Source organism: Phalacrocorax aristotelis, chromosome 13 (genome assembly GCF_949628215.1).
Source record: "Phalacrocorax aristotelis chromosome 13, bGulAri2.1, whole genome shotgun sequence".
Lineage (NCBI taxonomy): Eukaryota > Metazoa > Chordata > Aves > Suliformes > Phalacrocoracidae > Phalacrocorax > Phalacrocorax aristotelis.
In genome coordinates, this window is record NC_134288.1 from 2,762,706 (window position 1) to 2,777,896 (window position 15,191).

At 60.7% G+C, this 15,191-nt stretch overlaps 1 protein-coding gene across 1 annotated transcript; it reads left to right on the forward strand.

Annotated features, from left to right (window-relative positions):
• Window positions 1–10,144: 10,144 nt before the first annotated feature.
• Window positions 10,145–13,575, forward strand: LOC142064076 (uncharacterized). The gene is made up of 5 exons (XM_075108620.1): window positions 10,145–10,600; window positions 10,746–10,886; window positions 11,540–11,701; window positions 11,889–11,978; window positions 12,341–13,575. The coding sequence occupies exons 2-5, from the start codon at window positions 10,791–10,793 to the stop codon at window positions 13,472–13,474; spliced, it is 1,482 nt and encodes a 493-aa protein (XP_074964721.1). The 5' UTR covers window positions 10,145–10,600; window positions 10,746–10,790; the 3' UTR covers window positions 13,475–13,575.
• The last annotated feature ends 1,616 nt before the right edge of the window (window positions 13,576–15,191 follow it).

The window sequence follows — 15,191 nt, forward strand, 5'->3', positions numbered from 1 at the left end:
CACCTCTGACTGGCCAGCAGAGCTGCTCTGGGAGATGGGCCCACAGCCCAGCTGAGGTGCCCCAGGCAAACCGCTCAAACTGCTCATGGGATGGGCGCTGGTGCAAGGGGAGGGAAGGAACCTGCTTGTGACGCATCATTGCCGACTCCAGGTAGAGCCGCTCTGCCCAATGCATTGTTCGGGTTTTTTGGTTTAGCTTGGTTGTTTTTCGTATTCAAGCACAAACGTGGGTTTAGTTTGCCTCGAGGGGTGCCGTAAAAATTCCCCAATAGCAGGAAACAGAGCCCGGCCTACCCAGAGAACCTCTCGAGTCTTTGGTTTACCACTCTGCCCATCTGCAGAGAGAAAGTAACCCCAGCTGCAGGGAGCCTACAGCGGGCACCTGGAGGGGCCCTCACAGCCCTGCGACACCGGCAACAAGGGACATGTTGTGCAGGCGTTCTTTAGCTCTAACTTCTGGAAGGCCTTCCCACAGGAACTGCTATGTATCGGAGGCTGTGAGCAGTGGCTCGAGGTAAGGCGTGAGCTCCCTCAGTCTCTCTCTCCACCCCAGCCTCTTTCCCGGGACAATGCCAGCCCTTCAGGATCACCAGCACTCGTCCCCACACCTCCACAGCCAGCCCCTCTCTCCCCCAGGCTAAAGGCGTCCTTCTCTCCTGGCTGGCCAAACCAGAGGTCCCTCGTGTTCCCTGGCAAGACGGTCAGCACGCAGACGCAGAGAGGGAAATGCTCGCTGCAGGCAGCTAGGTATGCTCCCGAGCACCTTGGCTGCCCCTGGAGCAGCCAGCCCCTCGGGCCCTCTTCTCACTCATGTCAGCACCAGAAAACACCAGCAGCCAAACCACCTTCCCTCTGCTACTCCAGCCCTGCCCGGTCACTCTGGATTCTGTTCTGAATTGCCTTCTTTCTGTTCGTGCCCTCTCCTCGACTGGAATGGCAAAACCCCGTGACACGGGGGTGAGAATATCTTTGTAAGCAAACTGGCTGGCAGGACGGAGACACGCAGCGCCGCGTGCCTCTGTCGCCTCTGCACCCCGGCCCCTGCCGAGGCTTTCGGCAGAGACCGCCTTCCTCCTGCCCTCGCTGAGCTCCTGGGCTCAGAAGTGCCGTGAACTTCAGTGGGTCTCTTTGCAGGGACATCACCACGCTCGTAACATCGCAGGCTGTCCCAGCTGATGTGTGGCCATGGGATCCTCTCCGTGAGCTTTACCGATACCCCAACACACCGCAGTGTGCTGGTTTTGGCTGACAAGGCGTTAATTCTCCTCCCCGTGGGGCGCCGGCTACCTTTCCAGCTTCCCGCGCTCTGCCACGTCGGCGGGAGGCTGGCAGGGGCAGAGGGGCAGGGCCATGGCGGGGGCGGCTGCCCGCCGCTGCCCAATGGCATGTTCATTCCGTAGCATGTGACACCATGGCCAGTATATTAAGGGGGGGGCAGTTTTCGGCTCGGAAGAGGCGCGCCGTGGGGCGGGCGGGCGCCTGCGTCGCGTGGCGTATTTCCGCCCTTCATTCCCCTCCCCCGCCCCGCCCGGGTTTTGCGCCTCTCGTTGTTCTCATTTCCATTGCATTGTTGTTGTTTGGGTTTTTTTTCGAAATCTTAATCATCGAACTGTTCTTATCTGAACCCATGAGCGTTACCCTTCTGATTCTCTCCCCGATCTGCCCGTGGGGGAGTGAGCGAGCGGCTGTGCGGGGCTGAGCTGCCGGCTAAACCACGACACACAGGTAAGGAGCGGTCTCTGTTTTTAAAGTGATGGAACCCCAGAGGTGTGACACAACTTCCAAGGGGGTCTTAGTTTAGCTAGTTCCTGTCACTTTTGTGACTCCCTGACTTGCACTGCACAGGGCGTTCTGCTCTGCCTTGCCTAGCTTCTTACAGGCAGAGCCCGGCGGATGCACGGTCTGGCGTCTGCTGCGGCTCTCGGGCGTCCCTGTGCTTTCCAGCTGCAGAGGAACTGCACACAGGGCCTCGCACGTCCCCTACCGGGACCACATACAGCTCCGGCAGCGCTTACTGAGGGTGCAAATGTCTGTGAACATGGCGCAAGGGGCGTCGCTGTTGTGGCTGAGGAGCCAACGCCGCAGGGAGAGGGGAGTCGGGGCACAGCCGATGCCGCTCCTGCGCTTGCAAAGCAGGAGAAGAGCGGCAGCTGGCGCATGTGCAAGAGGCTGCTTTGGAAGCAGAGGAGCATGGTTCCTGGGCCGTGCACTTTGCTGTTTCCCGCGAGACCCACGGTAATCATCGGCACGTACCATTTATTACTCTCCCTGTTTCTTGCCTTTGTTTAACAAGAGAGCGTGGCAGGACCTCTCCCGTTTCAAAGCTGCCACGACGACTTGAGGAGGACAGGCGACGCACCACCGATCCCAAATGGGGGCACGCAGTCGTTAGGCTCGATGGTCGGGCCGCCGTTCAGCAGGACCTAGACGGGCTGGAGGAAGGGGCCATCGGCGACCTCACCGCATCCAGCCCCAAAGCGGTAGGAAGTGAGAGCCGAAGCGAGCAGCAGAGACGAGGGCGGGGGAGGCTGACTGGGAAGGGGGCAGAGAGGTGCCTGGGCTGAAGGGGAGCCTGAGGAAAGGGCAGGGGAGGGGTTTCCCTCGGCCTCTGTTTGCTTCTGCGTTGTTTCTCAAGACGCAAATCGGGAATTGGATGTTGACTGCTGTGGGCCAACAATCCAATTCAGTGCAGTCGCCCGACTTGAGGCTGCTTTGCCCGTGACAGGGAAGAGGTCTAAAAAGGAAAAGGGGGAAAGCTGAGCTAAGAAGGAGCCTCTCTGCTGTGGCCGTTCCTTGCATCTCTTCCCGCTTGTCGAGGATGCCTGCTTTGCTTCACAGAATCGCAGAGGAGTTGAGGTGGGAAGGGGCCTGTGGAGATGACCTCTCAAAGCGCGCTCAGCAAGAGCGGGTGGCCCACAGGCCTGTCCCATGGTCCGGTGGGCGGCAGCCGGGCGGCGGCACGGCAACGCAGCGATGTGACAACGCTGCAACGTGACAACACTGTGATGCGACAATGCCCCGTGGCTCTATATAGCCGCTCGCTGGGAGCCTCTGGAGCGAGCGGAGTCAGCGCAGGGTCGCAGCTCCACGAGAGCTCTTGGAAGGAGCCGCGGAGCGCCGTCTCACTGCTGGCGTCCGAAAGGCAGACGCACTGCCGAGTGCACTGGGAGAGAGGAGAGAGGTGAGCAGCGGGGCCGACGGAGAGGGCTCAGCCGGGGAGCCCCGGGTGTGGCAGGGTTGCTCTGGGGCCTTGGCACGTGCCCTTTCTTGCAAGTGCCATGCAGGAGGCTTCTTGAGCTGGCACCTGAGTGTCTCTGTCTTCCTAGCTCGGGCACAGGAGACGGCACCTGGGAGAAGGAGCTACTGGGCTGATGGATCCGAGGCTGCTGGACCTCCCCCTCGGGGTCAAAATCCCTGTGTTGCCCGGCTCCAAGCCTGTCTTCTGCAGGGCAAAGCTGGGGGAAAAGGTAAACGAAGCGGAAAGGGGTGGAAAAGCTCTCTTCTTTTACGGGGTCCCCGTCATTCAGAGAAGGGGCAGCCTTGTGGCCACCTGCTTTACCGCGGGAGCTGCAGCCCTTCAGTCGCACAGGGCTGGGGAGGCGCAGGGAGCGCGTGGCTCCATGGTGCCAAGAGGAAGGAGGACTTGCCCCATAGCAGTGCTCCAGGCTGGCCAGAGCTGGTTGGAGAGGAGTCTTCCAGCTACCTTTAGCTTTGCACAAGCACAGCTTGGCACCTCTGGGGATCAGCGCAATCCTGTTTTGCAAAAAGGAATTGCCTGAGGAAAAGGCATGGCTGTAGGCAACATTGCAGCTCAGCTCCTTACAGGTCAGCACGGGGTGCACCCCTCTCACCCCCGCAGTAAACAGCTCCTTGTCTGCCTCCAGCACCGGTAGAGATAGCCACCGGACGGGGGAGTGTAGGCAAAGGCCGCCTTCTCTGCTGGAGAGTCTCTGATGTAGCGAGAGCTCTCCTCTGGGTGGGAAGCAAGCCAGGGACTAGCCTGTACCTCGGAGCTTTGGAAATGCCAGCCTGTGTGTGTGAGGAGCTCGGAAGCATGTTCGTCTCCGCTGCTCTCTCCTGACCTGGAGTTCATCCTCTGGAACATCTCCCTTACAGCTTCAGCGACCCTCATGCTATTTTGACCTGGGAGATCCCTACGGTCGCCGACTGCCCACAGAGTACAACAGCCTGCACGACCCCCATCTCCGGGCCTACCACAAACGCCAAGACAACCTGCAGAGGCTGAAGAGAGGGGGTTTCGTCACCAGCGATGGCAAGGTAGGTTTGGACGTCGTCGGGCCGATAAAAACGGTTCCCTCCGAGCGGGCTTCCCCGAGCGCAGAGGGAGCACGTGCAGAGGAGCAGCCCCCCTCCCGCTGGGTTTGGGCTGTTTCGGGGAAGGCAGCCTGCTGCCAGTAGCTGGCTTGACAGCGTTCGGGCGATTTCTGCCCTCGTCTCTCCGTAGGTGGTTTGCACTCTGAAGGAGTTCAACGAGTACAGGCAGTATCTGACCGGACTCAAGCTGGAGGCAGAGTACGTGTTCAGACGAGAGGAGGTAGGCAAAGCGCAGTGTTGGCGGACACCTGTCAGCGGCACGGTGCCGAGGGCTGGGGCTTGGCTCACGGCATCTCGGGGGGGGCGCTCAGTGCAGAAGAGACGAGGGCTGTGCTCGTGGGCCAGGCATGGTGCCGGGGAAAGGACTAGCCGGCTCGGAGCTGAGCCAGCGCAGGGTGCTGGGGTGGGCACGGGCAGGAAGGTCATGTGCGAGCCCGCGTTGTCCTGAGGGAACCCTTCTCTTGTGCCCTCGCCGCGTGGCTGAAGCAGAGCGCTGGCCTGGGCCCGCGTGAAGCCTCAGCACGCAGGGGCGGGAGCGCTTGTCTGGGCAACGGCGAGCCACAACGCGGTGTCACCTTGCAGGAAAGGCTTCGGCAACGCCTGGCCACGTTAAGGGATGCCCACAAACCGCTGGGGACAATGGACGCTTCGTGCCTGCTGGAGCAGCTGCGGCAGCCTCAAAGACCATCTTGCCCACCTCCACCCGCGAGCAGAAAGATCTCCCTGAAATCGGGGCGCTGCAGGAGGCTGAAAGCAGCTTTGGATGAAGGCCAAACCTGCTCCCAACCTGAGCTGGGACAGGAAGGTGCTGAGCTGCCCAGGAGGGTCAGTAGCGGTGCTGACTCCGGCAAGCAGCCAGACCGCGCTGCAGACAGCGTGTCCAGAGCTGCGTCTCAACAACAAGCCGCAACAGAAGCCCAGAAGCTTGAAGAGGTGGCTGAGGCTGTGGTGTGGGAAGTGTTGCAGAGGGTGAAGGCTCCTCGGGCTCAGGCTGCCTGCGTTTTAAGGAGGGCTGCCCAGGGGATCAGGGGAAGCTTGTGTGGCAGCGCCGGAGGAGCAGAGCCTTTGGAGACTTCTCCTTCACTTTGCCAGCAGGAAATCGGACGGGTGGCCAAAGAGCTCGTAGCAACCGTGCTGGAGAGCTTGGCAAAGGCTTTGACATCCAGCATGGCCACAGCGTGTGAGCCAGTGCCGGCAGGCAGGCGGAAGGAGCGACCTGTTGCCGGAGGAGCCACCCGAGCCGAGGAAGAGAAATCGGGGCAAGCTGAAACAGCAGCTTCCGATGGAGCGTCTGCAGAGGCTTCCCTGGACAAACTCATCAGAGAAGTTGTTGACGGCATTTGCTGCACCTTGGAATCCTTTGCAACTTCTCAGGTTGAACGAGACCCTAGCTGCAAATATTCCAACAGCCTGGAGCTTCCTGGGAGAAATCTCTCCAAGAGACAGGCGCAGCCATCCCAGGCGCCTTTCTCAAGGCAGGCTGTGGAACAAGCACAGGGACTCCCCAGAGCATCTCAACAGCAGAGCCTGGAAGCAAGCAAGGGACCAAAGTCGCTTGCCTTGCAGCCACTGCCAAACAGAGTCGCTGCTGATGCCTCGCAACTCAGTGGCACGACTGCCGGGGAGAGCATCCAAAATGCCTCCTCCGGAGTTCAGCAGCACCACGCCGAACGGGCTGGGTATGCCACAACCGTTGTCCCTGAGGTTCTTGCAACGGCGCCGAAGTTCGAGCGAGAACTGACGCCGAAGCCGACAGCCTTAGCCAACACTTTGGCTATAAGGACCATGGCAAGCCGCATCATCGACTCTGTTTTAGAGCGGAGCTGTCAACCTGGGCCTGCCCTGAGTCCCAGACTGAATTTTGGAAGGTGCGTCGCAAAGCTGCCTGCACCATCAGATGGAAAGGAGAGCTATCCCGCTGAGGACGTCCTCCCCTCCGTGTGCCCACACTTCTCCGGACAGCCCGTCGTCCGGCGGGTGCGAAGCCCCCTGCCCGGGCAGGAGCACAGCGCAGAGCAGTGCGCGTAAAGCTTGTGCAAGGCGAGCCCCAGCAGCCCGTGTCAGAAAGGAGGGTGTTAGCTGGCAGGCTTGTGGACACTGTCCTGAGGAGGTGTGTGGCAGGAGAGGTGCAGAGCCCCTGGGCAGCTCCACCAGGCAGCACACACAGACCTTACGCCCTTGTGCTCGCAATAAAGAGCTCACTCCCAAGTGCTTGCTTGTGCCTACCTACGTTCAAGCCAGCCCAGGCTGTGTCTGGGCATTTTCCCTGCGGCAATCTCCCTCGTCTTTTTCCCTCCTGCGGCCTCCGTCACGCTAAGACCCGATTTTAGAGGGAATCTTAACCACGGAGGCGAGAAGTAGCCAGCATTTTTGTCTTGTTTAGCAAGCTTTGCTGCCAGGCTAGCGGAGGGGACGGGTCCGGTTCTAGGAGGCCTGGCTTTCACCTTCTGTGAGGGACAATGTTGGCCTTCGCCTTGAGATCCTTTTTGCAGGGCCCTTTCTCCTCAGGCCAAGCTCCCCCAGAAGCTCTGCACAGATAGGTGCTGTCACTGCGCCTGGGATGGGCGGTGGCCTCTCCACCCGGGGCCCGCTCTGCCACGTGTTGTTTGGGTCTGGTCTGTCCTGAGCGGGGAGGCAGGTATGTTGTGGAGGCCCAGAATGGTGCACGGGAGCAGGTTCGCATGAGCAGCCCATGCCAGGGCTCAGCCAGAGGGGAGCGGCGGGAGCAACCCCCTCTTGAACGGGAGCTCACTACCCTGCTGTGCCGCACACGGGCTTGGCCTTGGACGGTCTCCCATGGAGCATCCCCTGGGGAAGGGAGGCCTTCGGTCCCACAAGGAGACAAGGCCGAGGGTTGACAGTTGACATTCAAACGCTAACTGCTCGGCGGTGGAAATTTGTGACCGAGGAACGATCCGGCACGGAGGGCAAGGAGGCCCCACTGCGAGAAGGGGTTGACCTGGCTGGAAGCAGGGGTGCCAGAGACAGCAGGACTCCCTGCAAGGGAGCGCAGTTTCCCTGGGTGATTAGAAACAGCCTCGGCACTGCCTTGTAGCCATCCTGGAACGGAAGCTCTCAGGGGCCACCTCTGACTGGCCAGCAGAGCTGCTCTGGGAGATGGGCCCACGGCCCAGCTGAGGTGCCCCAGGCAAACCGCTCAAACTGCTCACGGGATGGGCGCTGGTGCAAGGGGAGGGAAGGAACCTGCTTGTGACGCATCATTGCCGACTCCAGGTAGAGCCGCTCTGCCCAATGCATTGTTCGGGTTTTTTGGTTTAGCTTGGTTGTTTTTCGTATTCAAGCACAAACGTGGGTTTAGTTTGCCTCGAGGGGTGCCGTAAAAATTCCCCAATAGCAGGAAACAGAGCCCGTCCTACCCAGAGAACCTCTCGAGTCTTTGGTTTACCACTCTGCCCATCTGCAGAGAGAAAGTAACCCCAGCTGCAGGGAGCCTACAGCGGGCACCTGGAGGGGCCCTCACAGCCCTGCGACACCGGCAACAAGGGACATGTTGTGCAGGCGTTCTTTAGCTCTAACTTCTGGAAGGCCTTCCCACAGGAACTGCTATGTATCGGAGGCTGTGAGCAGTGGCTCGAGGTAAGGCGTGAGCTCCCTCAGTCTCTCTCTCCACCCCAGCCTCTTTCCCGGGACAATGCCAGCCCTTCAGGATCACCAGCACTCGTCCCCACACCTCCACAGCCAGCCCCTCTCTCCCCCAGGCTAAAGGCGTCCTTCTCTCCTGGCTGGCCAAACCAGAGGTCCCTCGTGTTCCCTGGCAAGACGGTCAGCACGCAGACGCAGAGAGGGAAATGCTCGCTGCAGGCAGCTAGGTATGCTCCCGAGCACCTTGGCTGCCCCTGGAGCAGCCAGCCCCTCGGGCCCTCTTCTCACTCATGTCAGCACCAGAAAACACCAGCAGCCAAACCACCTTCCCTCTGCTACTCCAGCCCTGCCCGGTCACTCTGGATTCTGTTCTGAATTGCCTTCTTTCTGTTCGTGCCCTCTCCTCGACTGGAATGGCAAAACCCCGTGACACGGGGGTGAGAATATCTTTGTAAGCAAACTGGCTGGCAGGACGGAGACACGCAGCGCCGCGTGCCTCTGTCGCCTCTGCACCCCGGCCCCTGCCGAGGCTTTCGGCAGAGACCGCCTTCCTCCTGCCCTCGCTGAGCTCCTGGGCTCAGAAGTGCCGTGAACTTCAGTGGGTCTCTTTGCAGGGACGTCACCACGCTCGTAACATCGCAGGCTGTCCCAGCTGATGTGTGGCCATGGGATCCTCTCCGTGAGCTTTACCGATACCCCAACACACTGCAGTGTGCTGGTTTTGGCTGACAAGGCGTTAATTCTCCTCCCCGTGGGGCGCCGGCTACCTTTCCAGCTTCCCGCGCTCTGCCACGTCGGCGGGAGGCTGGCAGGGGCAGAGGGGCAGGGCCACGGCGGGGGCGGCTGCCCGCCGCTGCCCAATGGCATGTTCATTCCGTAGCATGTGACACCATGGCCAGTATATTAAGGGGGGGGCAGTTTTCGGCTCGGAAGAGGCGCGCCGTGGGGCGGGCGGGCACCTGCGTCGCGTGGCGTATTTCCGCCCTTCATTCCCCTCCCCTGCCCCGCCCGGGTTTTGCGCCTCTCGTTGTTCTCATTTCCATTGCATTGTTGTTGTTTGGGGTTTTTTTCGAAATCTTAATCATCGAACTGTTCTTATCTGAACCCATGAGCGTTACCCTTCTGATTCTCTCCCCGATCTGCCCGTGGGGGAGTGAGCGAGCGGCTGTGCGGGGCTGAGCTGCCGGCTAAACCACGACACACAGGTAAGGAGCGGTCTCTGTTTTTAAAGTGATGGAACCCCAGAGGTCTGACACAACTTCCAAGGGGGTCTTAGTTTAGCTAGTTCCTGTCACTTTTGTGACTCCCTGACTTGCACTGCACAGGGCATTCTGCTCTGCCTTGCCTGGCTTCTTACAGGCAGAGCCCGGCGGATGCACGGTCTGGCGTCTGCTGCGGCTCTCGGGCGTCCCTGTGCTTTCCAGCTGCAGAGGAACTGCACACAGGGCCTCGCACGTCCCCTACCGGGACCACATACAGCTCCGGCAGCGCTTCCTGAGGGTGCAAATGTCTGTGAACACGGCGCAAGGGGCGTCGCTGTTGTGGCTGAGGAGCCAACGCCGCAGGGAGAGGGGAGTCGGGGCACAGCCGATGCCGCTCCTGCGCTTGCAAAGCAGGAGAAGAGCGGCAGCTGGCGCATGTGCAAGAGGCTGCTTTGGAAGCAGAGGAGCATGGTTCCTGGGCCGTGCACTTTGCTGTTTCCCGCGAGACCCACGGTAATCATCGGCACGTACCATTTATTACTCTCCCTGTTTCTTGCCTTTGTTTAACAAGAGAGCGTGGCAGGACCTCTCCCGTTTCAAAGCTGCCACGACGACCTGAGGAGGACAGGCAACGCACCACCGATCCCAAACGCGGGCACGCAGTCGTTAGGCTCGATGGTCGGGCCGCCGTTCAGCAGGACCTAGACGGGCTGGAGGAAGGGGCCATCGGCGACCTCACCGCATCCAGCCCCAAAGCGGTAGGAAGTGAGAGCCGAAGCGAGCAGCAGAGACGAGGGCGGGGGAGGCTGACTGGGAAGGGGGCAGAGAGGTGCCTGGGCTGAAGGGGAGCCTGAGGAAAGGGCAGGGGAGGGGTTTCCCTCGGCCTCTGTTTGCCTTCTGCGTTGTTTCTCAAGACGCGAATCGGGAATTGGATGTTGACTGCTGTGGGCCAACAATCCAATTCAGTGCAGTCGCCCGACTCGAGGCTGCTTTGCCCGTGACAGGGAAGAGGTCTAAAAAGGAAAAGGGGGAAAGCTGAGCTAAGAAGGAGCCTCTCTGCTGTGGCCGTTCCTTGCATCTCTTCCCGCTTGTCGAGGATGCCTGCTTTGCTTCACAGAATCGCAGAGGAGTTGAGGTGGGAAGGGGCCTGTGGAGATGACCTCTCAAAACGCGCTCAGCAAGAGCGGGTGGCCCACAGGCCTGTCCCATGGTCCGGTGGGCGGCAGCCGGGCGGCGGCACGGCAATGCAGCGATGTGACAACGCTGCAACATGACAACGCTGTGATGCGACAATGCCCCATGGCTCTATATAGCCGCTCGCTGGCAGCCTCTGGAGCGAGAGGAGTCAGCGCAGGGTCGCAGCTCCACGAGAGCTCTTGGAAGGAGCCGCGGAGCGCCGTCTCACTGCTGGCGTCCGAAAGGCAGACGCACTGCCGAGTGCACTGGGAGAGAGGAGAGAGGTGAGCAGTGGGGCCGACGGAGAGGGCTCAGCCGGGGAGCCCCGGGTGTGGCAGGGTTGCTCTGGGGCCTTGGCACGTGCCCTTTCTTGCAAGTGCCCTGCAGGAGGCTTCTTGAGCTGGCACCTGAGTGTCTCTGTCTTCCTAGCTCGGGCACAGGAGACGGCACCTGGGAGAAGGAGCTGCTGGGCTGATGGATCCGAGGCTGCTGGACCTCCCCCTCGGGGTCAAAATCCCTGTGTTGCCCGGCTCCAAGCCTGTCTTCTGCAGGGCAAAGCTGGGGGAAAAGGTAAACGAAGCGGAAAGGGGTGGAAAAGCTCTCTTCTTTTACGGGCTCCCCGTCATTCAGAGAAGGGGCGGCCTTGTGGCCACCTGCTCTACCGCGGGAGCTGCAGCCCTTCAGTCGCACAGGGCTGGGGAGGCGGGGGGAGCGCGTGGCTCCGTGGTGCCAAGAGGAAGGAGGACTTGCCCTATAGCAGTGCTCCAGGCTGGCCAGAGCTGGATGGAGAGGAGTCTTCCAGCTACCTTTAGCTTTGCACAAGCACAGCTTGGCACCTCTGGGGAGCAGCGCAATCCTGTTTTGCAACAAGGGTGAATTGCCTGAGGAAAAGGCATGGCTGTAGGCAACATTGCAGCTCAGCTCCTTACAGGTGCAGCACGGGGTGCACCCCTCTCACCCCCGCAGTAAACAGCTCCTTGTCTGCCTCCAGCACCGGTAGAGATAGCCACCGGACGGGGGGGTGTAGGCAGAGGCCGCCTTCTCCGCTGGAGAGTCTCTGATGTAGCGAGAGCTCTCCTCTGGGTGGGAAGCAAGCCAGGGACTAGCCTGTACCTCGGAGCTTTGGAAATGCCAGCCTGTGTGTGTGAGGAGCTCGGAAGCGTGTTCGTCTCCGCTGCTCTCTCCTGACCTGGAGTTCATCCTCTGGAACATCTCCCTTACAGCTTCAGCGGCCCTCATGCTATTTTGACCTGGGAGATCCCTACGGTCGCCGACTGCCCACAGAGTACAACAGCCTGCACGACCCCCATCTCCGGGCCTACCACAAACGCCAAGACAACCTGCAGAGGCTGAAGAGAGGGGGTTTCGTCACCAGCGATGGCAAGGTAGGTTTGGACGTCGTCGGGCCGATAAAAACGGTTCCCTCCGAGCGGGCTTCCCCGAGCGCAGAGGGAGCGCGTGCAGAGGAGCAGCCCCCCTCCCGCTGGGTTTGGGCTGTTTCGGGGAAGGCAGCCTGCTGCCAGTAGCTGGCTTGACAGCGCTCGGGCGATTTCTGCCCTCGTCTCTCCGTAGGTGGTTTGCACTCTGAAGGAGTTCAACGAGTACAGGCAGTATCTGACCGGACTCAAGCTGGAGGCAGAGTACGTGTTCAGGCGAGAGGAGGTAGGCAAAGCGCAGTGTTGGCGGACACCTGTCAGCGGCACGGTGCCGAGGGCTGGGGCTTGGCTCGCGGCATCTCGGGGGGGGCGCTCAGTGCAGAAGAGACGAGGGCTGTGCTCGTGGGCCAGGCGTGGTGCCGGGGAAAGGACTAGCCGGCTCGGAGCTGAGCCAGCGCAGGGTGCTGGGGTGGGCACGGGCAGGAAGGTCATGTGCGAGCCCGCGTTGTCCTGAGGGAACCCTTCTCTTGTGCCCTCGCCGCGTGGCTGAAGCAGAGCGCTGGCCTGGGCCCGCGTGAAGCCTCAGCACGCAGGGGCGGGAGCGCTTGTCTGGGCAACGGCGAGCCACAACGCGGTGTCACCTTGCAGGAAAGGCTTCGGCAACGCCTGGCCACGTTAAGGGATGCCCACAAACCGCTGGGGACAATGGACGCTTCGTGCCTACTGGAGCAGCTGCGGCAGCCTCAAAGACCATCTTGCCCACCTCCACCCGCGAGCAGAAAGATCTCCCTGAAATCGGGGCGCTGCAGGAGGCTGAAAGCAGCTTTGGACGAAGGCCAAACCTGCTCCCAACCTGAGCTGGGACAGGAAGGTGCCGAGCTGCCCAGGAGGGTCAGTAGCGGTGCTGACTCCGGCAAGCAGCCAGACCGCGCTGCAGACAGCGTGTCCAGAGCTGCGTCTCAACAACAAGCCCCAACAGAAGCCCAGAAGCTTGAAGAGGTGGCTGAGGCTGTGGTGTGGGAAGTGTTGCAGAGGGTGAAGGCTCCTCGGGCTCAGGCTGCCTGCGTTTTAAGGAAGGCTGCCCAGGGGATCAGAGGAAGCTTGTGTGGCAGCGCCGGAGGAGCAGAGCCTTCGGAGACTTCTCCTTCACTTTGCCAGCAGGAAATCGGACGGGTGGCCAAAGAGCTCGTAGCGACCGTGCTGGAGAGCTTGGCAAAGGCTTTGACATCCAGCACGGCCGCAGCGTGTGAGCCAGGGCCGGCAGGCAGGCGGAAGGAGCGACCTGTTGCCGGAGGAGCCACCCGAGCCGAGGAAGAGAAATCGGGGCAAGCTGAAACAGCAGCTTCCGATGGAGCGTCTGCAGAGGCTTCCCTGGACAAACTCATCAGAGAAGTTGTTGACGGCGTTTGCTGCACCTTGGAATCCTTTGCAACTTCTCAGGTTGAACGAGACCCTAGCTGCAAATATTCCAACAGCCTGGAGCTTCCCGGGAGAAATCTCTCCAAGAGACAGGCGCAGCCATCCCAGGCGCCTTTCTCAAGGCAGGCTGTGGAACAAGCACAGGGACTCCCCAGAGCATCTCAACAGCAGAGCCTGGAAGCAAGCAAGGGACCAAAGTCGCTTGCCTTGCAGCCACTGCCAAACAGAGCCGCTGCTGATGCCTCGCGACTCAGTGGCACGACTGCCGGGGAGAGCATCCAAAATGCCTCCTCCGGAGTTCAGCAGCACCACACCTGTAGGGGAATAGACAGGGATCGGCGACGGGAAGATCACGGGATGTGACGGAAAGATAGACTCCTCCCCATAGGAGTGGCAGGAACAGGAAGCGCAAGAGCTATATAAGCGTGTGACGCAGTTAAATAAACGGACATTTTGTATCCATCATATTGATGTCTGTGCATCACTGTCCCCAGGGTGGGTAGAGCCCTGTGTCTCAGAGATATGCGGCCTAAGATAAGTTCTCCCGTAGAAGCGTACAGCTACAAGTGGTGACCCCGACGTGATTGGCGGGGCGGCCTGGCAAGTTCGCCGGGGGCAAAAGATAGCTTGAGGCACACAGGGGCGGGACGGGGAGCCGCAGGTCGGCGGGCGCGCCATAGAATCAGTCGTAAAGGTACTGAAGGGATTGGGGAAGGAATATGGTACTTCGATATCGAAGGCGCCTACCTCAAAGGCCATCCAACGGATGATTACGCAGGGGCTCATACGAAGTCCCGCAGTCATATTTAATAAGGATAAGTGGGTGAGAATTGAAGAGGAGTTAGCCGAAAGGGATATGATGGGAAAAACCCCAGTACATACAGCTCTGGGGAAAGATACACCGATTACTATTGAAAGCTCGGGATGATCAGGAGACGTGGCGGCAGGCGCGGCTGTGCCTGCGCGATGCTACAGGCGACAGTAGCCCGGAAATAGACCCAGGAGGGGCAGTGGGGACGCAGACAGGGGCAAGCATCGCGGGGGATGGGGAAGAAGGGGAGAGTTCGGACGGAGTAGCCTGGCCAGCGACTCAGTCTGAGGCTCCCAAAGAGGTGGATCGGGAAGCGGCGGTGTTCCCTGTTGAGCCAGCAGGACCCTTCGAATGCCCCCCGCCCCGCATACCCCTGGGACGATTTGGCGCAGGCGCGGGTACCCGCGCGCGGGGAGGGTGACGTGGCAGCGGACGCAGCGGGAGTGACGGAGCGGAAGGAGAAAGATGCTCATCACCGGCAGCAGCGCCGGCAGCGGCACCGCCCTCTGCCCGACCCTCGAGACTGGCTCCCGGGGCAACCCTTGAGATGGGAGTCGGACGAGGAGGGGGATTGGGGTGCCTGGAGGGGAGGACAGGGGGGGTATAGATCAACCTCGAGTAGCAGCGAATCAGAAATTGGGGGAGAAACCGATGCCCACATGTGGGAAGAGGGAGCAGCTTGCCTGCAGCGCGCAAAAAAGAGGCATAAGGCAGCAGGGACTCGGAGGACCAATCAGAAGGAGGGAGAGAGGGACCGCCAAAAGGGGACGTCCGGAGCGCTGCAGCTCCGGAGGGGTCCGCGGAGGACGTGCTGCGGCAGCTGCAGCAGGCTATGCGCGCACTAGGGGAAGTAACTCGGCGGCAGACAGGACTCTTAACGAAGGGGGCGCCCCAGCGGCAGTCAGTCGAGTTACCAAACTGGCGGCTGATAGCCAGAGATTGTAGCCTCGATGGAGTAAGGATAGAGATGCCCGGGATCTTCCCTGCCCGACTAGCTCCAGGAGGAGGGGTGGAGTGGACGCCGATAGATGCCAAGCTAGTGCGAAGTTTTTGGCGAGAAATTAGAGAAAAGGGGCTGAAAGACGAAGGAGTAGGATTGCTGCTGGACGCTGCGCATGCAGCGCCGTTGACCCCCTCTGATGCTAAGCAGTTGGCGAAAGCAATATTGGCTCCCACAATGTACATACTTTGGAAGGAGGCAATGCACAGTGCCTGCCATGCCCTCGTACAGCAAGTGGCGGCAGTTCCGGGCCACCCGCTGAGAGGGAC

Coding starts and splice junctions, on each gene's coding strand:
- LOC142064076 (XM_075108620.1), top strand. CDS start 10,791: ATGGATCCGAGGCTGCTGGACCTCCCCCTCGGGGTCAAAATCCCTGTG. Junction 10,887..11,539: donor GGGCAAAGCTGGGGGAAAAG/GTAAACGAAGCG, acceptor TCTCCCTTACAG/CTTCAGCGGCCCTCATGCTA. Junction 11,979..12,340: donor ACGTGTTCAGGCGAGAGGAG/GTAGGCAAAGCG, acceptor GTCACCTTGCAG/GAAAGGCTTCGGCAACGCCT.